This window comes from Tinamus guttatus, unplaced genomic scaffold (assembly GCF_059628265.1).
Source record: "Tinamus guttatus ecotype Peru unplaced genomic scaffold, ASM5962826v1 Tinamus_guttatus_pri_ptg000004l, whole genome shotgun sequence".
Classification (NCBI taxonomy): domain Eukaryota; kingdom Metazoa; phylum Chordata; class Aves; order Tinamiformes; family Tinamidae; genus Tinamus; species Tinamus guttatus.
The window spans coordinates 9581737-9597478 of record NW_028288538.1 but is presented as its reverse complement, the minus strand read 5'-3'; the positions used below and the strand labels follow the sequence as shown (position 1 = coordinate 9597478).

General features: G+C 43.9%; 1 protein-coding gene across 1 annotated transcript; it reads left to right on the top strand.

The window, feature by feature from the left end:
• Nucleotides 1-690: 690 nt before the first annotated feature.
• On the top strand, nt 691-14398 carry WHAMM (WASP homolog associated with actin, golgi membranes and microtubules). Its single transcript, XM_088539908.1, is given in 11 exon segments — nt 691-1248; nt 4058-4231; nt 5605-5755; nt 6278-6447; nt 7762-7927; nt 8918-9105; nt 10111-10197; nt 10288-10383; nt 10751-11116; nt 11118-11238; nt 14013-14398. Coding segments are annotated over 11 exon segments (2370 nt in total). The 5' UTR covers nt 691-693; the 3' UTR covers nt 14309-14398.
• Nucleotides 14399-15742: the final 1344 nt, after the last annotated feature.

Here is a 15742-nt window from a genome sequence, read left to right as displayed (position 1 = left end):
ATCCAGCTGCTATCCAGCAAACATAATCCTCTGCTTGTGAACAAGCTACTGAGCTCACCTTGGGGGCAAGATATTTTTAAACCTATTTGAGAACATTGCATTATATGCATATGTATCTATATATACACACATTGACCTTTAAAAGGACAGTGCAAAGGGAAATGCTTATTGCATCTTGGCAGAGCTCTATTTTTTCCTGCTTCAACGCAATAGTTTGCTCTGTCAGTAACTAGAAATTAGTCACTAACACAGCCACAATTGCATTACTGCTGGCAGTACCCCCCTCATTTATGAGGTTAGGGCAGAAATGTTTTCGTTGTAACGTCTCCATTGCTGGATTTTATTGGTGTTCAAAGGCGAGTCTCTTCCTCAGCCATGGCGCAAGTGCCTATGGCTTTTCGCCAATCGTCGCGTTGTTTCACACTGTTTCACACAGCGAGGCAGCTCCCTCCCCCGCGCGCCGCTCCTCAACTTTTCTTTATTTTTACACTTTTCCCCCCAATTTCGCTGTGTGAGGGCCGGGCGCCCCGCCCCCCGCCGCCATCTCCGCCCCCCGCCGCCATCTCCGCCCCTCGCTGGCCACGCCCCCACCCCTCCCGGAGCCAATGAGAGCCGCGAGCCGCCGTGACGCGGCCCGGTCGGGGCTGCCGCGTTTCTGCTTCGCTGCGCGGCGCCGCCATCGCTGCCGCCGCCATGGAGGCGCAGCCCGACAGCCTGGAGGGCTGGGTGGCCGTGCGCGACGCCGCCTTCTCCGAGCCGCGCGCGCCGCGCCTGCGCTTCCTGGCGGCCTGGAACGGCGCGGAGGGCAAGTTCGCCCTCACGTGCCACGGCCCCGCGGCGGGCGAGGCGGCGGCGGCCGCCCCGGCGGGGCGGCAGAGCTGGGCCGCGCTCTTCTCGGCGCAGGCGCTGCTGGGCGTGCACGCGCAGCTGGCGGCCGTGTGCCCGCGCCTCGAGCCCGCCTTCCCCGCGCTGCCCGCCGCGCTGCTCCGCGCCCGCGGGCTGTGGGCCGCGCTGTCGGTGGGCGAGGCGGCACCGAGCGAGGCGGAGCTGCACGAGCTGTGCCGGCGGCTGGAGCGCTACCTGCGCGGCGCGCTCGAGCTCTGCGGCGCCCGCGTGCTGCTGGACGCGCTCTTCGGCGCCCAGTGCCGCCACCACGACGATGACGACGACTACTACGAGAGCCCGCAGGAGCTGCGCGGCCGGGCCCTGCGCGGCCACCTGGCGCGCGCCGAGGAGGCGCTGCGGAGGGTAGGCCCCGCTGCCGGCCTCCCCGCGGCCCCCGCTTTGCAGTGCGAGGGGCCCGGGCGCGGGCGTCGCGCCGCTCGTGGTGTCGCCCGGCGTCGGGCAGTGTGCTCGCAAACGCTGCCTCGGCCAGTTGGAAACCACCGCGGCGCTTGAGCCTGGAGCGCGGGGCTCTGCAGGTGCCACTGTTGCGCGGGGAGCGGAGAGTCCCCTGTGCGCTGCGAGCACAACGCGTTGGGGCACTCATTGCTCCTGCACAAATGCGTTAGCTAAAATACTGTCCACCTGGCAGCAGAGCTGCTGGGGAAGAGGGTGCGGAGGTGCCACGTGAGGTCTCGGTGGCCTCCTCGCAATGGTGCTCTCACTGGGACGCTCTCCTCTCACTGGGACGCTCTCTGCCCAAGGCAGCTGACTCAACCTAGCCAGTCCACAGGCCTGTACCTAACAGGTGATCTCTACTCAGAAAAATGTCGATTTTTTTTTTTCAAAGTCTACAGTTTGGACCTGATGAATGCATAGTTAAGGTCCCAGCCCTTTCAGTCTTTCTTAGTGTAAGTTCCTGCTTACTCTAGGTGGCACTTTTCTTTTCCTTGTTCTAAGTGCTCTGGTTCCAAGGATGGTAACTAGTGCATTAGGACATTAACGTCAGACTTTTAAAGAGATTTGAGATCGCTAGAGCTGTTGCTGCTAACCCTTTTTTGCTCTCCCTGGAAGAGCTTGTTGAAGGACGTTTTATGGAAATGTTCCTGCTTTGGCAAGATTTTGAGACAGTTTTGGCTTTAGCCAAGTGTTTTCTGTTTCACTGCTTAGCAGCCATAACCTGATTTCCATTTCTTCTCAATTTTTAAAGACTTAAGTTTGCATACCTGGTGTTGTTTATACAAGTTACAGTATCTATGACTGTAACCATCCTTGGTCCTGTTAGAAATTCATTCTGGCCCTTGTACTCCTTTGCAAGCAGCACAGAATAGTAAATTCCTATGTAGCAGCTTGGGATTTGATGGTTAAGTGTAACTTGGCCAATTATCTTGGCAATTATCTTATACTAACTTTATACTAGCTATGCCTAAGGATGCTTTAAACAGTAGAGTTGTATTTCCAGGCCTCACAAGGACTTAAATTCATTATTTGCAGCGTGGACCAGGTTACCCAAGACTCACAGAGAAAAGGCAGAAATGAAACCTGTATCTTTTGCCTTCAAACTAACCTTAAATACTCCCATTTAATACGTTTGTTCCTCAGATACATCATCATCTGGGGTAGATGACTAGACATAAAAGGAGATGCATTTGTAAGAGTGCAAGGTTAACTGTGCAAAATAGAGGAGAGAAGCAATGTGTAAATGTTTAATTTTTTTTTTGTGTATGTGTTCAAGTATAGCAGTCCTTAAAAACCCAAAAGCCACCACCACCGTTGGAGTCATTCTGGCTGATGGTGACTTGGAGTTCTGTTAAAAGAATAGCAAACTGTGTACTGTAAGGATTTTCCAGAAAGCCTATGACAGACTTTTTATGAGTAGACTTAATTTCACAAGAGCATCCCATCTCCCTAGCATAAACATCCTGCCGTGGTGGAGAGCATGAGTGTGTGAATGGGTTGGTGACTCTGCCCGTGCAGAGACCAGACTGTGGCACTTCTGCCATTGGGCCCTGGTGTCTGAGGTGCCCCACGCTCCTGGGTTGGCCTGGAACATTGTGGTTCAGCCTGGAGGTTCCTGTCCCCTCCGTGCCAGGATCAGGGAGAGGAGGGGCAGGCAGTGGCCTCACACTGACTCCACTGCCCTTCCTAGGGGATGCTCTGGCTGGGAACGTTACTCTTGCCATTGAACCCAGGCTCAGCTAGCAGGAGCCACCCGCTTTTTTGGATGCTGGTGCTTTTCAGCTGCAGCATAATGAGGCTCATGTCTCTAAGTGTTCTTTTTTTTTTTTTTTTCCTGATTGTCACAGTACTGAGAACCTTCTATTCCCTCCCCTCTTTCCCTTAAGGAGCTTACCTGTGGTTCCTCAGCTCCCTCTGTCCTGGACATAGTCCTGGCATAGTAGCCTCTCTTACCTGCTGGCAAAGAAAAATCGTTGAAGCTTTGATTCATGCTAAGTAAACAAATTGAAGGAAAGTTTCCAAATTCATTTTTCATCATAGTGGCAAATGAATATTTTAAAAGGGTACGGATTTAATAGATGGTTGCTCCCTAGAAGTAGTACAGGTTAGAAAGTGAAATATTTCTAGGACTGAAATTAGAATAAACTATTATGAAAATAATACATAATAACGCATAATGCAATATTACAAAAATGTTAAGGAAATTTAACTGCAGGGCATATAGGGGGATTGAAGTCTGGTCCTGAATTTTTATTTTTAAATGAAAGTCTGATCTATATTTTTTTCCATGCTTGAAATCAGAAATTCTGGATCCAGAAACTCATGTCATTTAGTAGTTGTAAAAGCGGTCCAGGGGCCAGTTTCAGAATGCCTCACTTGTTCTTACAGTGTGCAGACTTCCCCTGTGAGCCAGCTGTATTGGTGAAAGGTCAGCTGTGTGCCGCGGCTGTGAGCGTGTTTGCTGTGGAAGGCCCTGGGCTTGATTGCCCTTGCAGTCTCCTGATGTAGTATGTGGCAATTAGTGCCCTTAGGAGAACGTCACTAATGGGGTTTCCTGCTGGGGCGGGTTGCTGAGCGCCCGGAGCGGCTCTCTGTGTAGCAGGAGGTCATGGCTCTTCCTCGTGATGCGCGATAGGGTCTTCGCACCAAAGCTCCTCACAGCCGGCGCACGCAAACGCGGAGCGCAGCCAGACGAGGCCCATCTGTATCCTTGTAGGTTCTGCAGCAGCATAAAAGCGCTGACACAATGGTGGCTTTGATGAAGGTTTATGAAGAAGAAGACCAAATTTATCAGGACTTGGTTACCATGGCAACACAGTTCTACCAGTTTTTACTGCAGCCATTCAGAGACATGCGTGAATTGGCCACCCTGTGCAAGCTGGAGATCCTGGTAAGTCTGTCCTTACAGGTGGGAGGCCGGGGTTATGTAGTGGAACATCTGCAGCTTTTGGAGCAATATAAATTCCAAATCATTTCACTGTCTTTAGGCTTCCCAATTCTGCTTTCACCTACTTCCCTTTTCCTGCCAAGCCTCCAGATGTGGCTGAGAAGTTCAGAGTTAGAGCAAATTGGCTCCAAGAGGATCTGGTGAAATCAAGTCCATAGTATTGGCTTAAATAGTTTTGCATCTGTAAGCCTAGCCAGCTTCCCACCAGCGTCCTGCCTCCCTCCACTAGGAAGTATACAAAGAAAAAAATCCCTAAACTTCTCATGACCATGGTTTTGTCTCTGGTAGGCTCAATTTACAGAGGTCTGAGTAACCTCTGATGAGCCATTCACAGTGGGATTAGTCTGGGACTCTGGGAATGCCATCCCACAGGAATGGCATCCTTCAGCAGTGCCGATGGAGCAGTTAACTGAGCCCTGGTAGTAGGGGAGGCAGAGGTGGCCCTACCACACACGGCAGTTTTGTTGCTGAGCCTGCTGGAAGTACAAGCTATATACATCACTTGCAAGCTTTGTTCATTTTCTTCTTTGTGAACGTTAAACCGGAAGCTCTTAAGTTGCGGAAGAGTTAGGATGCCTCTTGAAAAGACAGCCTTCCACTATTTTATTTTTTTCTTAACTATTTTGTTAAAATTATAGCAAGCTGTTAATATCGCAGAACAGCAGAACAATTGCAAGTTAAGACTCTTGAGAGTTTTGGGTACAGAAAGGCTAAATCTATACTGAAAATTAAGTGAAAACTGGAATAGATTAGATATACTTTTTTGTTTGTTTGTTTTCCTGTATAAATAACAGAAGGGAGTTTAGACTCATTTAAAATATTTCTTAAAAGAAAGAAAAAAAAAATCAATATGAAGTCTTATGCCCACAAACCGTCTTATCAGTTTTCTGTGGGCTTGAAGATATTATGCTTCTTCTCTGTATCTCTGCTCCTGTGTGAAAGAACTGCCAAACGGGGACCTGCCAGGAATGTGCTGTCAACACATGGGGGAAAAATAGAAGAGAACATTGCACGTAGAAGAGTGCGTCTGAGTTACTTTTAGTAGCAACTAGAAATATTTCAGATGGACATAATATTTAAGGTGCAGGTTTACAAATACTTTAAGAAATAAATGAAAGCAAACATTAAAAGTCTTGACAGGTTTTGCATTAACTTGGAGAAAGGGGTGAACATTGGTTTGGGCAATGACTTACATTGGGAAAGAGAAGGTCAGGTTTGCCATGAAGCTGCCTTGCTGCAGCGTCTCTTGGGATAGTGTAATGTGGGCTGCGCTGCTGTGTAGCCAGTTGATAATTGAGAATTTTGTCTCTTTGCAGAAATCTTTACAGTATGATAAGCTGGGGCCCAAAAGAATAGCAGCTTTGCAGAAAGATGCTGAGGAATGGACTAAGCGGGCAGAGGATGCTGTGGGCTCCATTCAGGAGCTCACTGTGAATTACTTCAAGGAAACTGTAAAGGCTCTGACAGGTAATCCCAGTGAGTTTACACAAAAGGTTGTGATTCACGCTTGTCTTGAGGGCTAGAAAGCTGTTTTTATCACCTTTGCTGTTCTGTCTTTGCAAACACTGAGGTTAGGATGGATGTCGAACTTAAGAAATGAGTATTTCATTCACCTAGACTTAGATCTTTAACCAGTTTGCTTTATAATTTGCATTGGTTTTCACACAGATGTCCTCAAGAAGGCTTAAGAATTACGTCCGCAAACCTCTAAACAAAAAACATGCATGATTTTAACCTTTGCTGTGAGAGTGCTAAGGTTTTCAGGATGTTGGCTAATACATTGCTATGTAATAGTTAATGTACTTTTACATAGTACAGTTAAGTATTTGACTTCCATTTATAAAGTCATAAATTCTGTCTTAAAATTTCAAAAGTTTCAGAAATGGATTAATAGCATTAGCCTTTTTAGTACTGCAGCTTTAGTAGGAACAAGGGTTATTAGGATAGCGAACTTTTCATATCTTACTGTTTTAATGTTTTAATCTGCAGCAATGCACAAGCAGATGGAACAAGATAAGAAAAGATTTGGTCAAGCCACCTGGGCATCAGCTTTGCCAAGGCTAGAAAACCTGAAGTACATGTTAGCTAAAGAAACGCTTCAGCATCTGCGGGCAAGGGAGTTGTGCCTGAAGCAGAAGAAAGCTGATATTGAGAAAAACGTAAGGTCCCTGCAAAGCATGGTTTCTGCCACAGGCTTGGGAGGGGCTGGGGAAAACCCGCTGAAAGGATATGGGGAGACTTTTAAAATCTTTATCTATGAAGCTGGACTCAGAAGGTGTCTTTCAACAAAGTGCACGCGTTCTGTAAAATATTTAGCACTGAATTGTAGAGCTGACTCAACTAAGGATGACTGCTTTAAAAAAAAGTGTGTGCTGACAGTTTGTAAAAAAACAAAACAATTTTTAATTGTACAAGCAAACAGAAAGCTTGACGTAATTGTTTTTCAACAGTTTGAAGTTACAGAAAAATTTGTATCTTGCATTTTTTAAAAAAATTGCCCCTGCACACATGAGGATATTTAGGAAAGCTTAGGATAAGTGTTTTTACAGTTCAGGTGTCATGTTAGCATTTATGGTATTAACCTTTAGGGCTGTTAGTTGTATGAAGATAAGACTGAGATACTCTTTTCAGGCAACACTGCATTTACTTGATATTCTGATCATTTCTCCTTGCTGCTAGGAGCACCTGGCACTAATGCACTGTGCTCTCCCTAATTGTTATTAGGAGCAGGGTTATTTGTGCAGATAATAATGAAGCCTTTCCTGGAAGGCCTCAGCACAGTGACCATCATTAGTAATACCTTCATCACAAAGGGTACAAATATCCCTTTAATTAAAGAATGGTTGTGGTGCTGTGTCATGCTTAGTGGGCCATACCTCTTTTTGAATGAAGCTTTTCACAAATTAACCCTGCAATAGAACAGGGAATTATTAAATGACCAGTCAGTATATTTCTAATTCACAGCACCTCATTGGTTTTATATTTTCATTTGGAAGCGGGTAATGAATATGGAGAAGAAAGTGGTTTTTTTTTTTTTTCCCTCTCATGTTTTTCCTCTTGGAGAGCAGCTTACTGATGGCTTTCTCTCTTTTTGAAACTTAAAAGAGCCTGATGCAGGGGCTAAGGGATAAGATGCACAAAACAGGTTGTGCCCACCTCATTGTTTGTTGCTGGCAAAGAAAAAGGGAGAGGTCCTGCTTCTGCCTGTATTTTCCCAATGTTTACCATTTCCTGGCTCTTGCTCCTGTCAGCCTCTCCCTGAGCGGTCAGCAAGCAGAAAATGAAACCACTTTTGTGCAGGTTGGTGAGCTGAACTGGCGGAGCAGAGTCCAGTGAGTAGCAAAGTGAAGTCTGCAGTAAGGTGGGCTGAGAGGCGGGGGAGAGAGGATGACTCATCCTTCCTTTGAGGGTGCACTGCTACTTCTGCATATTTTGCTATGTATGTTTTTAATTTTCTCTTTGGACCTTTAAAGATGGAGAACCTTGATGAACGAGAAGAGAATCTACCTGTAGCAGAGGAGCTGGAAATGGAGTATTATGAAACCCAACTGGAATTATATAATGTACAGCTTGAAGTATTAAAACATGAAGAGATGCTTCTTATTGTACAACTCGAAACTTTAAGGAGACAGATTAAAGGTCAGAATAAACAAGTATTTAAGCACATGTCAAACAAAGCAGTGATGTAGCCATCTCTGTTTTTGTATTAAGAAATAGATATTTATGTTTCCTCTTTGATACTAGAAAGTCTCATTGGAAAACATTGCTGGGGTAGCAGCTGCTATTTTGTCTTCTCGAAGTGACTTGATAACATAGGTTATCGTGAAGGAAAAAGCAAAAATGTTGGGGGGAGGGGCAAAAAAAAGAAAGGGGGAAAAAAAACAGGCTACACTGGTAACTCTTGACAGCAGCTGTGATACAGGTGTGCACGCACTGATTTGGCTTTTGGGATAATTTTACATTAGAGGTGCCTATTGCTCTGACATTAGCTTCATACAGAAATTGAAGCTTCCTTCATGGAAGCTTTTGAAAGGTGAAAGGTTTGTTTTCATCACAAAGGTAATGTAATTTAATATGTAAAAATTGCAAAATACATTTTCTTAATGACAAAAAGAGATGATTTTTAGCTACATGCTACTTTGAGTACTGATGTATTCCAGTTTTAACTGTCCCTTCTTAACATATTTATGACAAAATTGGGCAGCACTGTTGTGCTTATTTGTGCTTTATGATTTCTCTATTACTGTGTAGTGAGCATTGCTTCTGTTGCATAATTTAAACCTGCCAAGTAGGATAATAAAATATGCAGTGCTGATGAGAACAGTCTTCAGTTTTCCAGGAAAACTCAAGTCAGTGAAGGCAAGAGTTAAAGCAGTACAGAGAGCCATTTGAAAGTAGAAGCTAAATAATAGAAAATGTGAACAGCCTAAATTTGATCCTGCAAAGCATCCCTGGGAGTAGCATTATATGTATATGTAAGACTCTGAAGGACTAAGCTAGACTCTGAAGTATTACACTTTCTGATAACTAACTCACTGCCTGCAGTGGCTTTTAAAATGTTGTAACTACTTTAAATGTTTAAAGAATTGTACCTTTTTTTTATTATTTTAATGCCAAATGCCTTTTTAGAGAAGCAAGATGAAGTTGTTTACTATGACACATGTGAAAATCCTGAGGAGCTCAAGGTCATGGAACAGACGATGGGACAACACTGTGCTAACTCGTCAGAAATGACGAAGCTGAGGCGGAAGACCAAGCAGTTGGAGACAAGGCGGGGGACTGTCTGTGCGAGGAGAGCCCATCTCAGGAACAAAAAAGTAAATGCAGTCCTGCAACTGTGCAGCTTCTTTACTGGTGTTACAAATTGTGGGGATGAACAGAAAGCAACTAGGGAAGCTTTGGGTGGAACATACAAGACCATGCGCAACTTGGTGCCAGTGCCTACAAAACAAAGAGGGGCAGTGCATTTTTTTTTTAAGCTGTGTTTATACTTCATTGTGTGGTGCAAATGGCTCTCTCATGTATTAAAGGAGCACAGACTTACCTGAGTGACCCCGAGGGGCCTTCTCTATCTCCTAAACCTCATGGAGAGCCATGCCATGACCAGCTGGAGCTTTGCCCTGGCAGCCTGCTTCAAAGCAGCTGCAGCACAGGAGAAAACCTGGCCTGCAGTGAAGGAAACTGCAGTGACAGAAGAGCACACACTGTGATACTAACTTTACCCTTGAATGAGAAAGGAAGTAAAAATTAACTGCTGTAATTCTCTCCAGCCTCTCAGTTCTGTGCAAGGGACAGTTTTTTATTCCTCTGCTTCCCATTTGGAGCAGAAAATTAGGAATAAACAAATGAAATCACAGTTGATTCTCATGGATTTTCCCAGTGAGCTGGGCTTGCCTTACACCTGTGCAGTGTTGCTCACCTTAGAGCAGAGTTTAAGCTAATTGTGCCTGGCCTTCTACTCCTCACTAGTCCAGAAACAATGGGAGTCTCATTAGAAGTGTTTCATGAACAGTTAATGTCTGCCACAACTGCTTTCTCAGCAGAAACTTCCTCTGCTTCCATTTTCATGCACTTAATTGCTGTCTATTAGTTATATAATATTAAGGCCACATGACAGATAATTTGCAAATGCTTACTCAGCTGTGTGGCTAATCCCCCTCTGCACAGTGACAAGTGACTCGGAGAAAATACTGACACCTGCAACTTCTGAGGCATTTTTGGTCATTCTAAAGCGGCTTTTGTCCATGAGGTAATGGCGCAGACTGCCACACACGGTAAATATGAATTAACTAAGGATTTCCTGAATTTTGGTGTTTCACTAGGAACAATGTGAAGCAAGCCATCGGCAGAGACTGCAACAGGCACAGGAGAGCCAGAAACACTTCCAGCAGCACCACAGCATACAGATCGTGAGTAGTGAATAGCAGCCTTGCGGAATCTGGCAGCTTGTTTTCATGTACAAGTGCTCATTTATGTATGTAACACAAATGTCCTTGCAGAAAAGAGACAAGCAAAAAGAGGAAGAGAAGAAGAAAAAAGCTTGGATAAGCCAAGAACGTAAGAAAACACTGGAGAGGCTGCGAGCATTCAGGGAGGTAGGTATTGGGAGTTACAGTAATCCTGCGTGGTATCAACACAGGGAGTCGGAAAGTAGCCGTAGATCCCATGTGAGCATGTTTCAGAATCACAGCCCAGCATTTGAGTAGCCTAAAATAGGATTGTGTGCAGTGAGTGAAAGGGGTCCTCTAAGGAAATAGCTTCCAGGTATAGAGCCTGTTGTAAAGAGTAGAAGTGCAGAATTCACTTCGAAAGAAATACCATGATACTCCTTTAACTCTGCTCGGTATTGAATTTTCTGTGTGGGTGAGTGGTGCAAGTCTTTGCTCTGCAGCTTTTCTTTGGGGATGCTTTTTTGCCAGTCCAACGGCAAAGTGACCTCTTGCCTTCCCCTTTGTTTTTCAGAAATGCTCGGCTCACATTGTGCTGAAAACATCTCCCCCCCAGCCTCTCAGTCTCAGGATGCCACAGAGCATCACCCAGCAAGCCGCAATACTGTCCCCTCCAGCTTCAACGAGAGCAAGGCCAGAATTGGAGCAGCCCTTGAGCATACAGCCAGCAGAAGGCGGCAACGTTTTACATTTTCATCAAAACACCTCAGCAGATATTCCTGTCCAGATCTTTGTGGCTGCTGGTGACTCAAAGCAACAAAAGCATAGTAAGGGGCTGATGGACTCTCCGTCCTCACCACCATCACCTCCTCCTCTATCTCCTGTACCTCCACTAACCCTTCCTCCTCCTCCTCCTCCTCCTCCCCCCCCCTCCTCCCGCTTTACCTCTGCACTTCAAGACACCATCAGCAATAGATGATAAGCCACTTCCCCTTAGTGCTGAAGTCTCTGTAATGCACAGACAGGATGACTCTTTCAGGAGGTCTACAAATAACTGCATAGGTAAGTAAGCTCACATCAACTGGTGTTTTTCTTTCTTTTCCTTTTTTTTTTTTTTTTGGCATTTTTGGCATTTTTTCAATTCTCCCTCTAGTTCTGGACATGAGCATTGTTTAAAGTCTTGCTGAAGAGAATGAAACTTAGAAAGCTTGGTCTGAAAGACCACATAAAATAGCACTGCCCACCAGCCAAGATGCTAAATGAGTAACAATGATTTGGGTATCCAGTTTGATACATGTGACATGGCTCTGACTTTTAGTGTGGGTAACTCAATGCACTTTCAGAAACACTGTTGAGTTGTACATCCAGGTCAATTTTTTAGAATATTTGGGTTTAAATTGCTGTGCTAGCATCCTACTTTGCTCCATAAGAGCAATTCCTGTATAATTTAAGTTAAGCTGTTCTTAATCACAGCTTTGATAGTTCTGTGGAGATTATATTTCTGATGATACCAAAAATGCCACTACTTTAAGCAGAGAGACAGGTGGCAGAAGTGATTCCAAGAAGCTGGGATTTATTCACATTATGTGATGAGAAACCACCTCTCCTAGGTGTATTTTTGCCACAATTTTGCCACCTTTGAACTGAATGTGGCATTTTGCGTGAGCTTTAATTATCTCAGGAGGATAGCTGTGAGTATACTTGTGCTTGCATTAAGATTATTTTTTAGTGTTTACATACTACGGAGCCATCAGTTTGGACAACGCACATTTATAAGGTGAACATAGTCCATGTCCACCTAGAATTTGCTTAGTTTCTAAATAAGGTTCATGCAGAATTCAAACAGGATTTGAAAGGCAGTTGGATAGCTTTGGTATACTTGAATTCCTGGGGCAAAAATTCTGCTCTGCTACACCTCTGCTTTGTTAGCCAGATCATGGAGGTGTAACTGAAGGCTGAACTCTGCAATTGAAACACAGTGGTTTGGATGAGAATAGAGCTCAGCAATTTCCCAAGCCTGCACTGGTTATATCCTGCTAACAGGCTTATTTTTATCTCTGAAGCAAGCAAATATTCTGACTATGCTGGCGAGATTGATCTAAGTGGGAAGGCAGTAATTTTTCATTGTCAATTTTCAGAGTAGAGCTTATGTTAGAATGAAGCAGGTCTTTATATGCGGCACATTCCTTTCCCTTTTCACACTCTTCATAATACATCTAAGCAGCCTTCAACTCTGCAGTTGAGAGGCAAACTACAGGCAGAAATAGTCAGAAAAGTTCTTGTCTTCAGTCCTTGCAAGGATGGTGAAGGAGAAGCAGTGGCAGGGCTGAGATGCAGTCAGGCTGCCATGACAAACTGCTGGGCAGCCAGTAGATGAGTCTGCTCGCTTCAGTCCATGGGGTAACTACTGTAGACAACTCATGAGCAGCTTTGATTAGCAACAGGAGCTGTGCACCAGGGCGGGTGGTCTGATTGCTGCCAGAACAGCCCTGCTAATAGCTGATATTTGCTGTCATTCACAGCAAACCCTGATGTCCTTTAGTTATGTTTGGATAAGGAAAATCATTTAAAAAAAAAAAAAAAACTTGCAGGGATCCAATTGGTTGTTTACACTTCTGTTTAAGAAGAAAACTACTTTTTAATTTCTATAATAATAATATAATATTGCCATAAGAGCTTGCTGATATAGCTTCATATAGAGATTGTTTCCAGTAACACAGGAGCTATTTGTGCCTTTGCATCTGAAAAGTCATAAAAAGTTCATATTCCGGTGTTTAAAAATATTTTCTCTAAAGTATCATCATACTTGCCAAGTAGAACTACTTTTATTAATTGTCTTTGTATTAACTTGTCTTTGTTTTAATTGGTCTCTTACCAGCAGCACATTTGATTAATATACTTAATACTTGCTTACTGGAAAGCTTTGAAAGACTAGTTTGCAGATGTGTCCTCAATCCTTTTCTGGCTTTTCAGTTTCTGAAGGTACCACAGAATTTATAAGAATGTTGTATTTTCACTGTTTGATTTTTAATCACATAACCCGCTCCGCACTGCCCATGACAAAAATGCCTCTCGCTGTGAGGCACAGATGGCCTAGACCCATGACTGGAGGAGTTGCTGTGGTTTGATGTCCAGGGAAGCTGTCTTCCCTGTGTGTCTGAAGTTGGCAACAAAAGGAATAAAACATAAATTGTGATGTATACTAAGAGAGCAGGGAGAAGCTCCTTAGTATGGTGTCCTCTATGGTCTGAAATCTAGAAACATATACCTGATATTTAAATCATGTTGTAAAACTTGAATTATTTTTTTAAGTCTATACAGAGAAGATCTGCTTGCCTACCTGCTTAGGGCCTGACCTAGCTCCCACTGACTTCAGTGGTGCAGTTTCAGGGCTTTCTACTCAAATAATTTCATTTTTCTCTTCATTGAGCAAAAATGCAATTGACAGTCTCTGCAGGCAACTGAGAGAGCTAGAAGGAGTGGTAGTTTCTAATATAGAATAAAAGGCGTTTTTTGGTTCAGTAATATTTTTTTGAAAGCACATAAAGCCATAATGAAACAGAAGCATCCTCCTTTGTGTATAATTTCTTCTTTAGTGCACAAGTTGTAATGTTAAAGAGGTGCTGGATTCTCAAAATAAGGTATAAAAGCTTTAACTCCTTGGTTTCAGACCTGGCACTGCAAAAGCTGCAAGAGTCTGTGCCAGAACAGTTCATTCCCTTTTCCTGTCTCCAGCAAAGATGAAAGGAAGAACCGTGAACACTTGGATGGAGTTTCATACCTCCATGTGGGGTTGTTTGTTCTTTCTTCTGATAACAACTGACTTCCCTCTGCAGGATCCATGGATGAGGTTTTGGCTTCTCTCAAGCGTGGGGAAGGTGTTCTCCGCAGAGCCGCACCACCAGATCCATTCGCCTCTGTGAAAGATGACATCCTCTCCGCCATAAGGCGAGGAGTTAAACTACGAAAAGTGAATCAAAAAAAAGTGAATACTGAGAAAAATATCAGTAAAGGATCCAGTAATGACCTGGAGAGAAGCATTAAGGCAGCCATCCAGAGAATTAAGAGAGTGTCTGCTGATTCTGAAGAAGAGGAAAACAATGATCCGAACAGTGGGGAATGGGACAGATAACCCAGTGAGAGTAACAGATGTACTGCCTGGAACACAGTGCGTGTCTCACTTTGCACGTTGTAGGAGACTGTTCCTTTCAAAATGAAAGAATTGCCTGAGTGTGTTTGTGTATATTGTCACAGTCCAAAATCTCTTACGTGGTAAGTATCCTACTGACTTTCTGCAGGAGCTGTGGATTCTTATTTTCGCATGGGCAATCATACCCATAGATGCTTTCATTAATAGGCAATTCTGGCTCAGCTGTGCAGACTCTGGAGTCCTCTCTGTATCTGAAGACAACCACAACACTGAATTGAAATGTACATTATTTTGGTTATTACTACACAGCAAATAATAATATAACTAAAGACTTGCTTTGTGAATGAAAAGTTTAACCAAAGCCGTGGTGGTAGAAGCAGAAATCTTAGCACAGTTTGAAAGCTCTCATCAGTACCTGCCCTGTCCAGCAATTCCTTTGATGTGCTGCTGCTCTTCTCCAGCTCATTCTGAAATAACTGCTTGGATACTCCATTTGTCATGATGTAAAATGAGCACTTTGGAAGGGTCTGGCAATGCACACTGGCAAAACTGACACCAAGTTTGAAATAAACACTGTTGTACTAATCACGGAAAAGTTTGCTTTTTAGATGGAAGTTTAAGGTATTTTTAAAAGCCAAGTGACTTTCACATATCCAATTCTACTGAAATGTTGGCATAAAAGAAAGTGCCAAAGTATTGTATGCAATGTTTTCTGTGATCTAGCCCTGTAGCACAGAGCTGTTTCTCCACCAAGGAAATCAATATGCACTTGTACCTGCTTTCATGAATTTATATCATCTGAAAGCACCTTATAAAATGGCAATTCTTTACACTGTGCCTGGAACCTAACTAATTTAAAATTCAACTATATTACATATATAGACTGTTCTATTTTGGGTAAATAGTAGGGAAAAATGATTTAAAGCTGAGTTTGATTTTGACCCTAAATAAAAATATATCCCACAGAAGTGGATTCAGTGTACTCTCATTTTAAGAAGTGGCAGCTATATGCCAACTGTACTGTCTCATTTATATTTATCTCTCTAAGTGATGTGAAATGTTATTTGACAAGGAAGTTGGAAGTATAGTACTTTACTTGTAAGTTTTACTGTGGAGTAGCTGATCCATTTAATCCAGACAGCACATGCAAGGGGGGGCGAGTGGGTGGTGTGTGCAAGTTAATAACCTGAAGAAAGGGGCTCAACTATATTTTCTTCCTCTTAACAATGCTGAGGTTTGTGAGCAGGCAGAGCATGAGAACAGGTTCCAGATTTATGAACTGCTGTGGACACAGCTTTACTTGTTGTGGGGGTTTTGCTCCAGAATTAACAGCATTTTTCCAGGGAGCAAAACTCTCCAGGGGAAGCCCAGGGCCAGTGAAGCTCTTGCTGCTGAAGTGGCAATAGAGGAATAATC